General features: G+C 39.8%; 1 protein-coding gene across 7 annotated transcripts in view; it reads right to left on the reverse strand.

Annotated features, from left to right (window-relative positions):
* The window catches only part of CBX5 (chromobox 5), a 34652-nt gene extending 15147 nt beyond the window's left edge, over positions 1 to 19505 (reverse strand). The window contains exons 1-3 of one of the 7 annotated variants that reach the window (XM_055584896.1): positions 19333 to 19505; positions 19070 to 19166; positions 2488 to 2666 (exon numbers count right to left, since the gene is read on the reverse strand). In XM_055584896.1, the coding sequence (XP_055440871.1) occupies positions 2488 to 2624 (137 nt within the window). In that variant the 5' untranslated portion in view covers positions 2625 to 2666; positions 19070 to 19166; positions 19333 to 19505. Of the gene's footprint in view, positions 1 to 2487; positions 2667 to 3379; positions 3401 to 4174; positions 4290 to 4415; positions 4550 to 19002; positions 19167 to 19332 lie in introns of those variants that run through there. The other 6 variants (XM_055584903.1, XM_055584937.1, XM_055584885.1 and 3 more) reach the window with 6 other exon arrangements.
* Between the last annotated feature and the right edge of the window lie 82 nt (positions 19506 to 19587).

Here is a 19587-nt window from a genome sequence, read left to right on the forward strand (position 1 = left end):
ACGCGGAGGTAGGAGAAGAATCTCTGTTGCCTCCAAGGAAAGCCAATCTTCTAACGGGATTATCCCTTCCCCACCAGGTTAGTATTGTTTCTACATCAATCAGTTTTCACCCAAAAGACAACATGGTATAACTTACAAAGAATTTGGATTTTAGCACCGAAGAAATGTGATGCTGGATCCTTGTTTTAGCATGTTATCAGGTATGTTATCTCTGGTAAACAATTAATTTCCTCATCTGTAAACTGAAAATACCTCTAAAGGCTGTTATGAGAATTACAGAGAACACATGAGGTAGGATATAACCACTGCCTAGCAAACAGGAGGTACTTAGTTGTGGACAATGTTGAAGGGGCACCATCTGTCTCAGTCTTTAATGAAACTCTGGATACTTTTGAAAAACTCAGGACAAATGTTAATCCATCCACCCTAAATCTTTTCTTTACCTCTTTTATCTATGTAAGGTACCAATAGCTCAACTACACAGTCTTCAAATTCTTCAAAACACCCAACAATTTCCAGTGACGATTCAATGGGCCAAATAAACACTCTTAAAGTCTTCAGGTGTATTTTTGTTTTTTAAACATTTATTTTTTGGCTGTGGTGGATCTTCGCTGTTACACTCAAGCTTTCTCTAGTTGCAGCAAGCAGGGGCTACTCTTCGTTGCGGTGTGCAGGCTTCTCATTGCGTTGGCTTCTCCTGTTGCACAGCACAGGCTCTAGAGTGCTGGCTCAGTTGTGGTACACAGGGCTTAGCTGCTCTGAAATATGTGGGATCTTCCTGGACCAGGGATCACACCAGTGTCCCCTCCATTGCAAGGCAGATTCTCAACCCCTGGACCACCAGGGAAGCCCCCTTCATGAAGGTGTATTTTAATTCCTATCTCATGATGCTCTAGGCCTCTCAAATCTGTATGCTCAACTCTAGAGGATGCCACTTCTTTAGAAATATGGCGGGCATATTCTGACTGCCGTGCGACCCACATTTAGTTCTCTCTGTGCTACAAATGCTAAGAATCCTGCAGTGCATGAGCCGTCCCGCCTAAAATCCCAACAATGCTCCAGATGAGAAACCTGATTCCCTTAATAACCTTAACTATATTCCAAAGGCTCCCGATCACACCTTTGTCCAGAGGTACTGACAAAATATTCAATCTTTTATTAAAGTTTCACACTTTAAAGTTGTGATGTTCAATACGGTAACTACTAGCCACATATGGTAAATGAACATTTGAAATGTGGCTAGTATGAACTGAGATGTGCTTTAAAATGAAAAATATATAACAGATTTTAAATTCTTAGCATGAAAATATAAAATTTCATTAATAATTTTTGTATTAATTTTGAAATAGCATTTTGATGGGAATGTCTAATAAAATATATTATTAAAATTAATTCCACTTTTCCTTAATGTAGCCACCATAAAATTAAAAATTACATCTGGCTTGCATTCCATTTCTATTGAACACTCCTAGGAGCCTAAACCAGTTCCTATCAGCTCACTGCTGTTCAGAGAAATCCATTCTTTGCTATCAGGCATCCTGGGAAGAGAATTAATGAGAAATTAAGGCAAAATGCCTAATGATTACACAGCTTCATGCAATTCACTTTTCAAGCTACCTCTTCTATGCTTCAGTATGTGTATATTTACTTCAGCACTTAAAGTCAGTTACTGCCTAACTCTGAATACTCAACACTTCAGTATCATTCTTAAAGCTCACTGACGTGAAAGAGGGGTTTTAAGGTCTTTAAAATAAATAATAGTAAAAAAGACAGATTGAAGAATAAAGATTATATTAAAAAGTGTTATTGTAGAAAAGAGGTGGAATGTATTTGAGTCTTCACTCAATTTCTTTTGCGTCAGTTTTATATATATATATTTTAAATTTTTAAAAATAAATATTGGGTTTCAGATTTAAGTCTCTTATTAGGATGAGTGTTAAAAAAAATAACGAAGATGAGTGTTTCATCCTAGGACACTTTTGAGGGCCAAGGGTCATTATGGAGAGCTATGTGATCAACTACAACTTCTACTTAAATGTATGTATTTTAGTTTGGTTACATCCAAAAGAATAATAACAGTTTACACTTAAACTGACCTTATGTGTCTGACTCTATACATTTCCCCAACATCTCTACGATATATACTATTTCTTATCCCTATTTCATTGAGGAGGAAGGAAGATTAAGGAACTTCACCAAGATCACCCAGCTCATACTGTAAGTGGTGGGAGCAAGAATCTGGACCCAGGCAATCTGGCCCCTAATCTATGCTTGTAACCAGTTCATTACACTGCCTCTCAAAAGCAGTCTCATTAGAACATCAGCTCCAAGAAGCGGAGACTTTGCTTAGTTTACTGCAGTGTCTTGCGACTCTTAGAAAGGAGTACAGGCGAGGAAAGAATAAGACAAAGATGATGATGGCTCACAGGGAAATGAACCAAAGCTGTCTACCTGCCTGAGTCCCAAAGCATGAGACAAAGTACTTACTCGGAAAAGCCTTTCCACTTCAGTAGATATTCCACTTGCCCCTTAACCACACGCCTGTCTAGCACCTTCTCCACAACATACTCCTCCTCATCTTCTGAAGAAGAACTGTCAGCTGTCCGCTTGGTTTTCTTTCCCATGTCTCACGCTGATTCACCTGAAGGACTAAGGCCACCGGCTTCCTGCAAATGGGAAGGACAAAAATGGTCAGAATCCATGTGAGCAGTTAAAATGTTCAGTCTCTTCTTGATGGGATGCAGCGGGTATAACACAAAGCTGCCATGTACCTTTCTCTTGGGTCTTGAAACATTCTACAGATGAGTCCTAAGAATGTAACCAAAAATGGGCAGATCCCCACTTTCTTAATTACAACTTTCTCTTCGGCTCACAAGATCAAAATTATTAGATGGCCACAATTATCTAACTCTAATTTCAGATTCCATAAAACAAGTAGTGTGTGGTATTTTACTCCTGGTACCTCTACAACTGTCTACAAGTCATAAACTGGAAGAGAAATATGGAAAACCTTCTATTTAAGATTTTCTATAAAAATGAGAAAAAAAAAAAGAAAAGCCACCAAAATCTAACTTTCCTCTGCTCTGAGCATTCTGAACAGTCTCTTAGCAGGACAAAAAAGGCCTGCTCGGGCATGTTTCACCACATTTTCAGTGACTCGGTACATTTCCCTTCAACAAATTGAGCTTGTCCCTTCAGAGCATCCATCAGCTCACAAAAGCAAGGCTGACACCTCAAATATATTAAGCCTCATCTTTCATTTGGGGATAGAAGGGAGGCAGGGAAGAGAAAAATATTTTTTTGTCCTAAAAATCAAAACTAGTCATTGGGCTGTTCAGTAATTCTTAAGGCTAAACTAATCCAAATATTAAGGAGGTACCTCTCCTCTTAACTGGAGCTGACTTTGGGCCAAAGGAAGAGGAGGAGGAAAACAGAGATCTGGTCCCAGACTCACAGCAACATGAAGCCTCCAAACACAGAAGAACCATTCATAGGCCCAAGGAAAGCTGAAGCAAGGCAACACAAATGGAAATTGAGTTAAGCTCAGAAATATGCACACCCAGGGGGTATGCAGCAGAGACTCTGGTGTTTAAAATTCTCTCCTTGTTGTCACCACAATCATTTTTAAGAATTCTTCCTTAACCATGTTAAATGGTGCCTAGAGTCTGGATTATAGAGTAGCAGGGATTGTTTTCTTAGCTGAACTCCATTTTATTTTGCTGTAAACCTTAAAGCTTTTTTTTCAGCATTCTAAAAACATTTTCTTTCTGATCAGATGACCACCCCAGGAAGAGGAAAGGTCACTAGTAATCTCAGAATTTTGTCTTTGAGTACCATAAAAAGTTGCATTAATCAATTTACTGCAAACTAGCAAAATTTAGGGAATTATTCCAAGGATATATAGTTGTAACTCATACCTCCAGAACTTACTAGCAATAGGTGTGCCCACCCAAAAAACTCTTTTTATCAAAATACTTCATTGGGATGAGGGAGTGGGAGTGGGGGGAATGTAAGGTAAGGAGTTTCAAAATAATTTTTCCACGGATTCAGACGAAAGTCCTTTAGCTTCAAGGGAAAAAAATCTGATTTATTTAAAATAAAAGCAGCCTCCAACCTCACCAGAGACAGGAAATGTCATATTCCAGGGAGAATACCCCACCCCACCCCCACTCACCTTGGAATTTCCGGGAGCTGAGCAGATTAGGTCAGAGAGCCAGGGTTAAAACCAGCCCCGGGTTACATGCATGCAGTTAAGCATTGTGACTATGGCCTCCCCTGCCTCACGAGGAAAAACAAGGATTTACATATGTGTTCTTCAGTTTCAGGGAGGAAAGAGGACAATCTCCTTTTATACCTTCATGCAGAAGAGGAGCCCCAAAGGTAGAAGATGAATGGGGGTTCCCTCCTTTACCTACCGGATCGCCCCAGTTCTTTCTTTCCCTCTGGGCTAACAGGAGGGGCCTCCCCTCCCAGGTCTGGGGCTTGGCGGGCTGGCAGCTCCCCCGCCCCCACCCAGCTGCCTAGGCGCCACTGCGCAGCTGTCCCAGTCCGTTGCCATGGCAACTGGCAGCCTTACTAGACTAAGGGGGGAGAGAAGCAAACGGAAAAGTTAAAAGGCTTAACTTTCCTTTTCAGTGAAAGCTGGGTGGAGAAGTTGGAAGGTACCTCCCTTGGCCTCAAGTCTAAGGCATTCAGAGCTCCAGGGAATTGGCTCTTGGGTTTTTAAATCCAGAACTTGTGCTTATTTCTCTAAGAGCACTGGGAATTTAATCAATAGCATTTTAAGATCTAACAGGATTATCGCTCAACTGGAAGTGGGGGCGGGGAAAGGCTAGATCCTTCTACAACATGATCAGGACAAACTACGACCCCCTAATCCAGCCTGCCAGGAACACTTTAGGCAGGCCCTTTCTACCATCTGTCACTGAACAGTTAATTAAAACTGGGAGGCGGGGGAGGTGCAGGGAGTAACAGGAAAGGGAGAAGTATTTCAAAGATACTATACAACTTTCCTTCTTGGGGGATTGCTAGATTCAGAAACAGAATCCAGAGACTTGAAGCACGACCGAATTTCAACTGAAATTATAGACAGAAAACAATTTAATTCTCCAGTAGTTTTAAAAAACAAGGGAAAGGAACAGTCCAGTCACAACCATTACTGTTAATTGAAAACCACTTCTCATTAGTTGTTTTTGTAATATTATAAAAAACATTTTTAAATAATTACCCACTTGGAACATTAATTATACAATATAATAATCAAAACCTTGTGTATTAAAAATTCCTAATACTTGAGAAAAGGAGCACTGAGATAAAGAAAAGAGACTTAAGAGACTTGCAGTCCTGTGAATATTCCTTTCTGCTGGTCTTAAAGAACATTTTAGAGAGCTCCACAACTCTGCTCTCTTCTTTACAGATATGAGTCTTTTAGAGACAAAGGCTGCTGCCACAAGAGAGTATGAATAAGGGACAATCAAAAGCAAAGAACCCAACTGAGGGGAAAAAAAAAAAAGAATGGTGATTATTCTGCCTATCAAACAAGAAACTGTAGGGTATGAGAGCACAATGGGCAGTTTTCAACTATGAGAATTTCTTCAACTTTGAATAGACTCATCAGGAAATCTGAGTAAAATCTGCCTTTCTCAACTCTTGTAACTTTTTAAAACTTTTCCTAGTTAAGGGATATGAAAACAATGCCAAAGGAATTAGATCAGAGTTGTGATTCTGTGATTAACTTGCCATGTGTGATCCTGAGTAAATAAATTTTAAGTCTAACCCCAGAATCACTAAGGGGGGCCAAATAAATCCCCACTGCCTACCTCCAAGGGAAAGGGTGAGTTTATGTTGAAACCAAAGGCTGTTAAGTCCCCCAAGAGAAGCGTTTATAAAATATTACAGGGCCTAATACAACAGCAGCAGGAAATACGTGACCTTCCAAATTCCTAAGCCATTAAGCCATATTACATGGAGTAACTCCTGCAGTTCAACATGTTAGAGAGCAAGAAAGGAGGAACCTTGTCTTTGTTAACCTGCTGCTGGTAAACCAATAAACTTTCAGAGAAAAGGCAAGTAACCTTTTCTCTCAAGGGCAAAATTCTTACTCCTTAAAACTCAGGAAAACATTGGAGACGGCAGAATGAAAAAACAGCAGTTCTGTGAAGGGATAAGGGACAGGAAAGAATGACAGCAATAGTAAGATTTTAGTGAAACCTTTCAGGGAAAACAAGGGGATCCAATGAGGAAACGGACAAAAACATTCTGGTGTCCCATCTTTCTCCTTAAAACATCAGGAAATAAAGAACCAGATCAATTCCCTCTTTCCCACTCTTAAGAACTGGCTAAAAGGCACATGGCTAAGATCCCTTTCTCTTTGGGAAATGGGTTTTGCAACAGCTGACAAATCAAACTGGGCCTGATGCCAGGAGTCAGAGTCCAACCATAATATTCTGTAAAGAATGGCATGCAATTGTCTTGTAAATCTCCTGGACAGTCACAGATCAGAAGCTGGCAAGGATGACGACATAGTTCTGATGGAATGTGTCTTATCTTAACCTTGAAGTTACAGATCTGCTCAGGAGCAGCAGTAAGAAATGAGAAATGCACTCAGACATAGGAGGGGACATAATTCTCTTTTAGACAGTGCGACCCAGTGTATTAGGGTCAAATGAAACACAAAGCCAGACGGACAATTTAAGGGCTAGAGCCTGGACCAGATAAAGCATCTAGACTGGTGGTTCACGCTGAGCTTGGGAGCAGGGAGTACTCCAGTGTGAGAAATGAGACATGGCTGGCAGGATGATGGAGAGATTAAGGTAGAATCCCGATACCATGCTGGAGGAAGAGAGGCCGAGCCTCTTGAGCACAACCTTATTATCCGTATGGAAATCTCCATGGGAAGCGGTGAGCTTCTCAAGTCCCGTCTTTCAGACATAACATATCTCAGCCTTTTCTTGAACACACACAGGAACTCTCTGGTAAAGGCATCAACAACTACAGACAGAGTCCAGCAATTTAAGTGCCTATCAGATCACGAGAAAGAGCAGGCCCCACCAACCCTTCATATCAATGATACAAGGCAAATTCACCTTACAGGCAAGCCCCTGTGTGCTGGGGGAAAACACCTAAGCCAGGGAATCTGGTGAGAATTCAGCCTTGGACAAACATCAAAGACCTTTGCGGTCAGGCAGTCAGAACGTACATTCCAAGTCGATGACAGGGAACTTCTTTAACAGATGAAATCTTCCAGAAAAAAAAAAAAAAGAGAGAGAAAACGGGAAGAGGTGAGGAGGTGAAGCAGAGAGGGACCCAAAAATCCCACACATTTTAAGGGTAAAAGAAGAATAAAAAAAACGTAAAAACTGCCAGTCCCCAGAAATTAGAGAGGGTATCACAGAAAGCTGGGGCAACCCAGAAGAACAACAGATGTCATGATTAACTGTTTGCATTAACAGATCAATACTGGAAGCAGAGAACCACTCACATGAGACCGTTGGTTTCTGTACTCTGCCCAATCCCTCCATTCACTGCTTTTCAATGTCAGTTGTCCTGGTGGCTTTTGCATTTTCATGACGACTTACAAGCAAAAGCATACACACACATACTTATGTGTGTATATACATATGTATACACACAGTGTGTGTGTGTGTGTGTGTGTGTGTGTATAAACTAGGACTTCCCTGGTGGTGCAGTGGTTAAGAATCCATCCACCTGCTAATGTAGGGGATACAGGTTGGATCACTGGTCCAGGACGATTCCACATGCGCAGGCACCACAGCTACTGAGCCCACACTTTAAAGCCCAGAAGCCACAAGTAACAACTACTGAGCCTGTACACCTGGAGTCTGTGCTCCTCCACAAGAGAAACCACCGCAATGAGAAGGCCACGCACCACAATGAGGAAGCCCCACTGACCACAACCAGAGAAAAAGCCTGTACGTAGCAGTGAAGACCCAGGGCAGCCAAAATACACACACATACATATATATAATAATCCTAAGTCTTTCTCTAAGCTTTCTTTGTATTGTTTAAAAAGTAACAAAAGCAACTGCTAAGTTGCCTCACTGAACTACCCGCTGAACTATTGTGGGTAGTCAAACCAAGTGTCAAAATGCATTCATCAATGAGCTCTTTTATATAATTTTAATATAAATTTTATAAGCACACTAAGAACACAAATCTTCTATAAAAAAAGTCATTCTAAAGAGCAGAAAAGGGCGAGGGCATATGCAAAGGTCCCTCTCACATGTATTAATTAAATATGCCACTGACAGGCGACTTCCGTTGGTCCAGGCTTGAGAAACTCCCAAGTCTCCCCTAAGGCCCTTGGGGAAAGCTGTTGGCTTATGTGAAGATTAAACTGTCAGCTACAGCGTTGTCTTCAAGGCGTCCTCTTTATAGCCCATTGTAGCAAATAAAACAGATGAAAGGAAACCAAATTTACAGAACCGTTTTAATCTGGTCTGTATTCTTTGCTCTTTATAGATCTAGAAGTACCAATGGTTTTAGGTTTGCCACATATACAGCATAAAACTAAAATACCCTCTATAAAGATGTTTTCTTCCACTAGATTTATGATTTCCAAAGTATTAGCCATGTGGCATCTTAACAAAAACACAGCATAGAGATGCACATTACAGCTGTCCTGGCTGTCTCAGGTTTTGTTAAATGGGCTGATAACTATCACTCCACATCCACCAAAAGCGCATGAGCACCCAATTCAAGAGGAGTTAAAAGCTTTTTAAATGTCTATTTAAGAGACTGGATTAGGAAAGAGTTGAGGAGGAAGATTAACTGTGGTCGTTAACACCCCTATCATTAACAAGCCACATATAGGCAACACAAACTTTATTAATAGAGATGAGTGTGGAAAGAGGAAATGCTCCTCCCTTGGCTAGCAGAGCTCCAGTTCTCCATCCTTTAAAAATCAGGCCAAGGCACTGCATCCACCAGTCACAGAATTATTCTGGGGCAAAGTATCCTATTTGCTGATTATCTAATCCTCCTGCACCAGCAAGCAAGGGAGTAAAGAGTCTTCTCTTCTTTTAGATTAAAACATATACATTATAAATGGAGATAAAAGCTACCCTGTAAATGTCACTGTATTGTCCTCCAAGCTCTGACCCCATTAAAAAATATAAATGAATGTGTACTACAGCAGTTCTCAGAACTCAGTTTTATGTTTGGTTCATTGGTATATTTAGCAGTAACACACAAATTCTTGATATCTCATTACCAGATCACAATCCCACAAAATAATCTTACATGGGATTTGTTTTTTTCCTACATTCAAATCTACTGTGCTTCGTCTCCCAAGTGTCTGCTTTCTCTAAATTTAGTTAGGGCACAAAGAAAGCCATCATGGGCAAGAGGTTAGCTATTCAATTGTTTCTCGATTCAAGAGAAAGTAGAATTTGGTACCACTAAGGGGAAATGTCTTCCAGATGGTGCCTCTGAACACCTCTATCCTTGGAATGTACTGAATTTCTCAAAGCACCACAGTCTCTGGCAAGTGTTAACTCACACCCACTCCTCTCTATTAATTAAATATGATGAAGCATGAACTAGTAGAGCTTGTCACCTTTCATGAGGAACCTGGCAATTTCTCCATAAATTTTAAGAAAAATGGATAAGAGTACCATTTGAGTAGATGACTGCGAATCTCAGATTTTTACATACCACTTCGGCAAATCATGTTCACAAAATATGGAGGAGTTAAAAGAGAACTGAAGTGCACATCCCCAATTAAAATTACAGTCATAAAGCATTTCTCAAATAGTCGTAAACTTTAAGATTCAAACTTATCTAGCTTGTACAGATTTTGGTTATCAGCAGCTTAAGAGTTACAATGGCTTCTTCAGGTCATTTCAACATATCCTCTATTAGAAGGAAGAGCTTCTACTATGCCTAACAATTTACATTCTACCACAGTCTTAGTTTAGCAAAGACATTCAAGAGTCACAAAAATTAATTTGCATAACCATAAACTAAAATCTCTAATGTAACTATTGAGATGGTATTAGACTTTAAATCAGTATGCTAAAATCTGATTAACACATCCTGACAATAAGTTTTTATATAATTGGAATAAGAAAGGTATCTCCGACTGTAAAACCTCCAGGAGTAAAAGAGAGCATTCCTTCAACATATGGCATAGTTTTGTGCTCTGCCATTACCTTGGTGTATTAGCAACATGAATTATATTGAAGTCACAGCCTACAATTTAGATAAATAAAATCAACCCAGTATTGAACTTTTTCCCATCCCATACAACGGTATCCTTGGCAGCTCCTTGGCTATCTATTAAGATCCTGACCAATTTCTCTCTGTGGCAATTTAAAAGCTGTAAAAAAATACATAATGGGTGATGACAGGAGAAACAAACCCACACCAGAAATTATTGAACCTTGTACATCTTTGCAAGTGTCTCTATTGACATATAAGTGTGAGTTACTATGCTACAATATCATAAAAGTGTGCTCTACACTTTAGATATATTGACAGTTAAATGCAAAGAAAGGCCACCATCAGATAAATGGCTTAAGGGATGGCCAATCTCAGACCACCCAGCTCTTCCACTGAGCATTGTGCACATTGCTTAAGCCAAATAAGATGTTTCTTTTTGTCCAGCTTCCAACCATCATCCCAACTCAGAGCCTATGCCAAAAGGATGATACAGTAATACTGACCCTTGCTCTAAAATTCTCTGGTTGGTTATATATTTATTGAGAGCCAAGTAAGTGTCAAATACTGCATGAGCACTGAGTTTAAGCCCGTCTTCAACCTAAGAACTAAGCTGAAGTATCACCAAGTCTCTCCCGGGTTCAGTCAGCAGTGGCTAGCACCATCCCAAAGGCTGCTGTAAAAAAAAGCTACTAAAAGGGCAACTAGTTAACAGTAGCAGTATCAGAACTAGGAATAAGATAGGAGTCCTATCCCAACTAGATCACCAAAAAGTTGAACTACACAGGTCACTTAACCTAAGGTGTTAGCACTTTGCCCTGCTTATCTCACAGGTCTGCTGTGGGGGAATAAAAAAATTAGATATTAGAAAACTTTTAAATATATAAAGCAGAGAAGTTAAATGTCTGATAGTAGATGAAGTTAAAAATACACTTCTATCTTCTGGTAGAGTTTGTGTAGAATTGATGTTATTTCTTCCATAGAAGTTGGGGAAATTCACCTGTGAAGCCATTTGGACCACGAGTTTTTCTCTGTGGGAAGGCTTTTAACTACAAATTCCATTTCCTTAATACACATAGGAATAGTGAGGTTCTTAATTTCTTCTGAAGTGAGCTTTGGTAGTCTTTCAAGGAAGCCATTCATTTTATCCTAGACATTAAATGCACTGGCATAATTGTTCATAATCCTCCCTTGTAACTCTTACAGTGTCTATTGGATTCGTAGTGATATCCCTTATTCCTGATGTTAGTAATTTGTCTTTTTTTCACTGATCAAACTTGCTCACTACATTATCTTCTCCCAAAAAAACAACTTTCAGTTTCAGATTTTATTCTCTACTGGTTTTGTTTTATATTTCATCAACTATTCACTGTTTTTACTTTCACTATTTCCTTTCTTCTGCTTACTGTGGGCTTGATTTTTAAAAATTGAATGAATTTGTCATGTAATATTTTAAGGTATACAGCATGTATATCTTTGATACATTTATATTTTGTAATATGGTAGTGTAGTCATATTTATCACATTATATAATTACAGTACAATATTATCCATATTCATGATATGATGCATTAGGTCTTTGATTTATTATTTTTAAAAATAATTTTATTTTTGGCTGCACTGGACCTTCACTGCTGTGTGAGGGCTTTCTCGAGTTGTGGCGAGCAGGGGCTGCTCTTCGCTGCAGTGCACGAGCTCCTCTTTTTGCAGAGCACGGGCTTCAGGTACACTTGCTCCAGCAGTTGCAGCTGCGGGCTCTAGAGCATGGGCTCAGTGGCTGCGGTGCACCACGTGGAACCTTCCCAGACCAGAGATCGAATTCACGCCCCCTGCATTAGTCGGTGGATTCTTATCCACTGTGTCATCAGGAAGTCCTGCATTAGGTCTTTAGAGTTTATTTACTACTTACTACAACTCTGTACCCTTAAACATCATCACTCTTATCCCTTTTTCTGGGTTAAGATAGAAAGACTCTAGATCTTCCAACCTTTTTTAAAAAAACCTTATATTTGTATTGGGGTACAGCAGATTAACAATGTTGTGAAAGTTTCAGGTAAACAGCTAAGGGACTCAGCCCTTCATCTACACATGTCCATTCTCCCCTCAAACCCCCTCCCACCCAGGCCACCATGTAACATCTACCAGCACTCCCTGTGCTATATGGTAGGACCTTGTTTATCCATTTTAAACATAGCAGTGTGTCCGTGTCAATCTCAAACGTTGTCTTTTTAATTACAGCATTTAATACTATAAATTTTCCTCTAGGCATTGCCTTGGCTATATCCCACACGTTATGTCATCATTTTTATTCAGTTCAAAATATTTTCCAATTTTGTGTGTGATCTTGTCTTTGATCCATGGGTTACTCAGAAGTATATTGTTTAGTTTCAATTATTTGGGGTATTTTCCAGGTGTCTTACAGTTACTGATTTCTAATTCCATTACAGCCAGAAAACATACTTTGTAAATCAAATCCTTCTGAGATTTATGACAGATGGTCTGACTTGTTAAATACTGCTATGCACTTGAAAAAAATGTATAGTGGAATATCCTATGAATGTCTATGGTATCAGACTCACTGACAGTGCTATTCAAGTCTTTACTGCTTTGCTGTCTACCTGTTCTATTAATGGGCTTCTCAGGCCGCACAGTGGTAAAGAATCTGCCTGCCAATGCAGAAGACTCTGATCCCTGGGTTGGGAAGATCCCCTGGAGTAAGAATGGCAACCCATTCCAGTATTCTTGCCTGGAAAATGCCATGGGCAGAGAAGCCTAGCAGGCTAAGTCCATGGGGTTGCAGAGTCGGACACAACTGACCCCAGAGCACACATTATTTCAGTTTTGTTTTTTTTTTTTAAACTAAAAGGTGTTAAAGTTCTATTGTTTTCTTTCTTGTATTTTGATGATTATTAGTTGTATAAATTTTAGAATTGTTTCCTCTTGATGAATTGATCCCTTCATCATCTACATTAGTGTTAACTCTTTGCCCTACTTACCTCATGTCTGTTATGGAAAAAGAATAAGACAACTTTGGAAAGTACACAGGAAACAAAAGATAAAATGTTTGATAACAGAAGTAGTTAAAAATAACTTTAATGAATTTTCTGAACTATCTGTTTTATCTATCCTTGTCTCCAACTACACACATAAATGAGGCTTGCCTATGTTTATCAGATTACTAGATATAATTTATTGTTGTGAAATACTGAACAAATTAGCAGTATATTACCCTCCACAACTCCCTGTGAGGTGAGTGAGTCTTACTGATTTAGGGATGCGGAACAAGGCACATGGAGTTCAAGGATTTGCCTCAGAAACCAAAGATAGATTTCCTAGCCCGTTGGGTTGACCTCTTTGTACAGGGCATTTTATTCTGACATAATTATGCCCGTTGGCTCAGATATGAACTTGTTTTATTCTAAGAATTGTAGATTACAATCAGAGAAACACTTGAATTCAATTTGGTTCCTCCACTCCCTGGAAGAAATAAATAATGAGTGTGTTATAAAACTTGATCTTGAAGCAGTCCTTTCAATGACACCATCTCAATCCCATGATTTCTGGTGTGCTTCCTAGCAGTGAAACATGATGCCACAGGCACTCCGTAAGTCTGAAGAGTAAGACTGCACATCGGAACTTCCCTGAAGGTCCAATGGTTAAGAGCTTCCACTGCAGGGACTAAGATCCTGCATGCCGCACAGCCATAAGAAAACAAGACTGCAAGTGAAAAATTTTAAATCTAGGTCCATGACCTAGTTTCAGGTAGAAAAATCTGTCAGTTCTTTCTCCCCCTTAAAATTCTGCTTACTCCCCTCTCTTTAAAAAAAGAAATTTATCTTAACTGAGGTAAAACTGACTTTAAGTGTTTAAGTTTGATGAACTATTCTTACTGGATAGGAAATCCAGACTACAGAGTCCTCAGCCTCATTGGAATGACTGAAAAGTGGTTCAGCTAGTCTATTACACTCGTTTTAGAAAATCACACCCAAGTACAGGTTTGTTATCACGTGTTAATATCCTGAGAAATTGACAACCAGACAATAACTCAGTTTTCTGTCCCTCAAGTTCTAGGGAAAACCAGATGGACTACATTGGCCCAAAATATAAGAACGAGTTATTGATTTGCATTTAAAATTGACTTCAAAAATAAACTCCCAAGACAATGTAGCAGTCACTTCATAAAAAATTTTAGGGCTAGAGAACTATAGTTATCACCTAGCCAATTCCTTCCATAAGAAACTAAGGACCAAAGAAGGCAAATTGCTCACTTTGAGTTTCCTGAGCCTTTGCCTACTCTCCCCACCACTTGCTCATTTTAAAAAATAACCTTTTCTTTTTTGAATTAGGTAATATTTATTTGGATAGGGATTAAAGAACCAGGGTACAGTAGTCTGAATGATGCCCCCCTCCACCCCGCAAAGATATACATGACCTAATCCCTCAAAGTTGTGACTATTACTTTATATGTCAAAAGATGTGCTTTAAAGATGTGAAAGGAGAAATTTATCCCAGATTATTAGGTGGGCCTTAAATGCCATCACACATATCTTTTTAAGAGAGGCAGGAGTTCTGAGAGAGACATATAGAGAAAGCAATGTGAAGACTGAGCAGGGAGTGAGGAGGCAAGGAAAACAGACAACCACCAGAAGCTAGAAAGGCAAGGAAGGGATTATCCCCTAAGGCCTCCAGAACCCGGCTCAACACCTTGATTGCAGACTTCTGGCCTTCAGAATTGTGAAAGAATAAACTCTTGTTGTTTGAAGCCACCAGGTTTGTGGTAATTGCAGCCACAAGAAACTAAGACACAGGGGAAATAAAATTTTAAAAATAATAAACCAAACATTTATAAAACTAATTACTGATGCAAAAAGAACTGTGCTTTAAATGACCCAAAGAATGCCTAAATCCTTTAATCTTTCATTTTAAAGGTAAGTTGAAGCAATCAGAGGATGCAATTTACCTAAAAGGATGGCAGATCTGAGCAGACAAATTCAGAAAGGTCTAATATTTACAAAGCTGCTAACAAGAACAGTGTAGGTTTTCCCCCAAACATGCTAGCTGGTAGAGCTCCCGGGCAGACTAAACATAGGCAACAGTTGTCACTGTGGGTGTTCTGCCAACACAAGTGTAAAGTTGTCATCAGAAATGAATATGTGGCTTCGAGTGGCTTACAGAAATCCAACAAATCTGCGTCCTGGACTCTGCACAAGCCAACTCTTCTCAGGATGACCTGGACTCCTTCCCATTAGTACAATGATCAGTTAAAGCCATCCTCTACAAGGAGGGAAGGGAAATCAATTTATGTCAGAGAAAAAAGACAATTGCCCAGAGTCTAAGGTCATCAATAACAATGTGTAAATATCAGCCACACTGAGTCAGTTATAAATGATATCTAGCACTATAATTTATTGCTTTTAAAGTCAACATCCAGAGCATTTAGGCCCAATTTCATGTTAGGTGAATGGAAATAAAAACAGACAAAGTAAAAGGACAAGAAAAAAATGCTTTACAGGAGATGTGATATGAGCTATTTCAATAAGATATAAAAATTATGCTATGTGGTTAAATAAATGGTAAAAGCAAAAAATACTAGTCTTCCTCAGAAACCTCTGTATTCTGGATACTGTTCTCTCTTTTCCAGAAATATTGTCAAGGGCTCTGAAAATCACCAGAACTTTCCTAGATATATAAAAATCCAGTCAATTCAAAGGTATGCTCTGTCTTTGTCTTTCCCCAGTTATCATCCTGCTCACCTCCTACCTGAGAGAAGCTTTCTACCTATTGGATTTAATTTTCCTTTTAGGTAACAATCATTTTATTGAAGAAGGAAATGGCAACCCACTCCAGTGTTCTTGCCTGGAGAATCCCAGGGACGGGGGAGCCTTGGTGAGCTGCCATCTCTGGGGTCGCACAGAGTCGGACACAACTGAAGCGACTTAGTAGCAGCAGCAGCAACAATCATTTTATGTTTGGATGCAACAGGATATGCCTCTAAGTTCTAAGCACAAGTGTCTGAAATTTTTGTAACACAGACTCAGCATTTTGTATTGTTAACAGAGTGTACAAGTTAACAATCAAACCAAGTTCTCCAAAAGCAAGAAATAAGTCTAAACTTTGGATTTTCAATATGATAGTCTCAGATTTCAATTAAAAACTACTCACCAAAATTTGCCCACCAGAGAGAAATGTTTATCAGACCTATTAACTATGACAGTGTAAGAGAACTTACAATAAAACAAGCAACTTTTATTCACACATCACAGTAAACCAAAAAGTCTAGGTACAATTCCTGAAATTTTTCAAATAAAAAAATACCATTAAAAAACATCAAATTAAGATCACTGATTAATTTGTTTATAGACCAAAGTAGGCAGGGCTGGAGATGAAAGGAATCTACTCAGAGAGTAACCTAGGGAGGCATGTTTTGGTTTACCTGTTCTTCAAGTCAGTAATTCTTTTCCCCCAAAGTATGGGTCTCTAAACAGCTGAAAAATCAGTTCAGCAGAAATCAACCTGTGTTTTTAAACAAATGAAATAGAGTACTATAAATGAGAAAATGTCAGAATGCTTTGCATATCTGTTTGTATAGTGAAACTTTAAAGGAAAGAGGATTAAGTGAGATGAGAATGTAAGAAGCATCTGAAGCAAAGTCTACCTCTCCAAAAACTTATTTACCATTATTTTAGGAAGCCAAACACAAGATGCAATCAGTGTTTAAATGGAAAGAAATGGTAAAAACGTTAATGTAGCTTTCCTTTTATCCAATCAAACAGTGATCACTCTACATCTGAAGAGATAATCATAAGGACTTAGGGATCCATTTACCAAAGACCACTTCCTAAACACTTCACCCATTTTATCTCTAAATTCCAATTGGTAAAATAAAAGATTTTGACAAGATAATCGATTCTACCATCTGTCATTTCAGATCAATGGTTTTCAAGTGGAGACTTTGCACTCTTCCCTCAAAGGACATTTGGTGACATTCTGATTGTCACAAGAAGAGGTGTGGGGGAGGTGAGATGCATTTATCAAGCTCAAAATGTCATTATTGCTGAGACTGAAAAACTCTGTAGTAGATCAAAACTGTGTTCCTTTCAAACCTAAATAAATCAGGGACAAATGGGGCTTCCCTGGTGGCTCAGATGGTAGTCTGCCTGCAATGCAGGAGACCCGAGTTCGATCCCTGGTTCGGGAAGATCCCCTGGAGAAAGGAATAACTACCCACTCCAGTATTCTTGCCTGGACAATTCCATGGACAGAGAAGTCTGGCAGGCTACAGTCTATGGGGTTGCAAGAGTCAGACAGGACTGAACAACCAAAGCTTTCACTTTTTTTTCACCCTTAATCTGTATCACTTTAGTTCTTATAAATGTTATAAATGAAGTAGTTACATTATTAGAATACCTACAAACAGCTTACAAGCAAGTACAAAATAGGTTTTCCTTTTGCAAGCGCCAAACAGGAAAATCTCTCCTCTGTTCACAATAAGCTCAGTTAAAATCATCTTCCTTTTGTATATCAGAAAGGTCTCTACTCATAACAGTACTTCATGTGGATCTGAATTTATTACAATATTTAAAGATTTTCTCTTTGACAATAAATCAGTAAATAATAGAGCAGTATAGACTCTGATACAGTCAATATGTAATTAAAATATTTTACTAAAAAATGCTGGACAGAGTAGAATGGCCATTACCAACACGATATGGACTACTTATAAAATACTTTGAAGGAAATAAAATCAAAAGGCAAAAAAAAAAAAAAAAAAAACAACCCAGGTGATGAATGAGTCCTATCTCCAACATCCTAAGTATTAACCTCCTTAAGCAACTTGTTTTTTTATCTAAATCCAGATGTCCTCAAAGGAACAGCAGAAAGGGCTTAGGAGATCTGTAATGGATTATAGAGAGAGATACAGATGCAGAGAAAAGATCCTCAGAGAAGAACTTAAAAGACTTTGGGGACATAGGCAATGCTTGTAAAACATTTAGCATGATGCCTAGCAAGTACTCAGTGACCTTTTCAAAATTTGCATTTTAAAATCGAGGGTCACCTTAGTTCTTAACAGAAAAACAGCACTTTTTTGAGGTGTAAGGAAGTGGTGAGAAGTACTTGCTTGTAACTAAAAAACACAAAAACAACTGGCTTTAAATTTTAACTTTAATCACAAATTATTATCCCTGCAAAGATTTAAATATTGGAGATCCAACCTGTCTCCATCCCACTGTAACCCTGGAGGTAACACCCTTTGTTATGTTAGCTTGCCAAAACTTTTTCTATGGATTTACAAATCTCTTTGTCCGTGGAAATATGCATTATTACTATTATGTTGACTTTTCCTGGGTACCTTTCCGCAACAGTACAAAGAGATTTATCCTACACTTTCTAATATTTCAAGGCAGTCTTCGTAAAGAAGTTCTCAAAGTCAAAAAGCATTCCTTGTCCCCACCCCCCAACCTAAAAATGTGGGATTGTGGGATGTACCGATGTGGGAAAACAAAAGCCAAAATTCAGGCATTCAGGACCAAACTTACAGCTTCCCTACCAGAGAAGTGTGTGGCCTGGAAGCTCAAAGGCTTCGTTCAAACCATTGTGGATAAAATACCCACCCCCACGCGACATCGCAGGCAGTGACTCCTCATCCTCGCACCCCCAAATCTAAGACCTCCCTCTGCTGGAGCGCTGATTGGGCAGTCAGCCCGAGCGCTTTCAATAGGCTGTGTGCCTACTGGCTCCAGATTTGGTCTATCCATTTAAGCGCTCGACTCCCGCATCCCCCATTGGAGTCAAACCGCTGCCTCTCCGAAGAGCCCAACCTACCGCGCGCTTCGTGCTCATTGGCTCAGTGAGCCGCTGCTCAGGAGGAGCAAGCCCTCCTCCTACATACCGATGGCCCAAGGACCGGTCAGTCGGCAGCTAAAGGCAGACCCAATTGGCCTATACACTCGCCAGTCAAACTCTTCGGCTGCAAGGCTCCACAGAACCTACGGGGATAAAACATCCCGCCCCTGTTCTTCCATTGGTTGGGTGGACCCACCGCTCCCCCTTCACGATCCCCCACCCCGCGGTCCATTCATTACACACAATAACGGGACCAATTGGAGTCGGTTCAAGACCTCGTATGCGTAGGCAAGACTCTCCGCCACTTACCCGGGATCGAGACCGACCACTCACGCTAACGTCTCCCCTGTTTTTCTGTGGTGAGACCACAAGCCACTGCTGCTGCCGCCTTCTGCGCAACGCCAACCGCCCGCCAAAACGGATCCTTCCCTGCGCCTGCGCGACCAATCCTGAGCCCCGACCCTTTCCCCGCCCATTACGCCTGCGCAAAAGGGGCCCAACTCCCGCCACTACGCAGGCGCCTTAGGTTCGCCGCCGTCTTCTGCCCGCCATTTCACGTGTTCC

This window comes from Bubalus kerabau, chromosome 1 (assembly GCF_029407905.1).
Source record: "Bubalus kerabau isolate K-KA32 ecotype Philippines breed swamp buffalo chromosome 1, PCC_UOA_SB_1v2, whole genome shotgun sequence".
Taxonomy (NCBI): domain Eukaryota; kingdom Metazoa; phylum Chordata; class Mammalia; order Artiodactyla; family Bovidae; genus Bubalus; species Bubalus kerabau.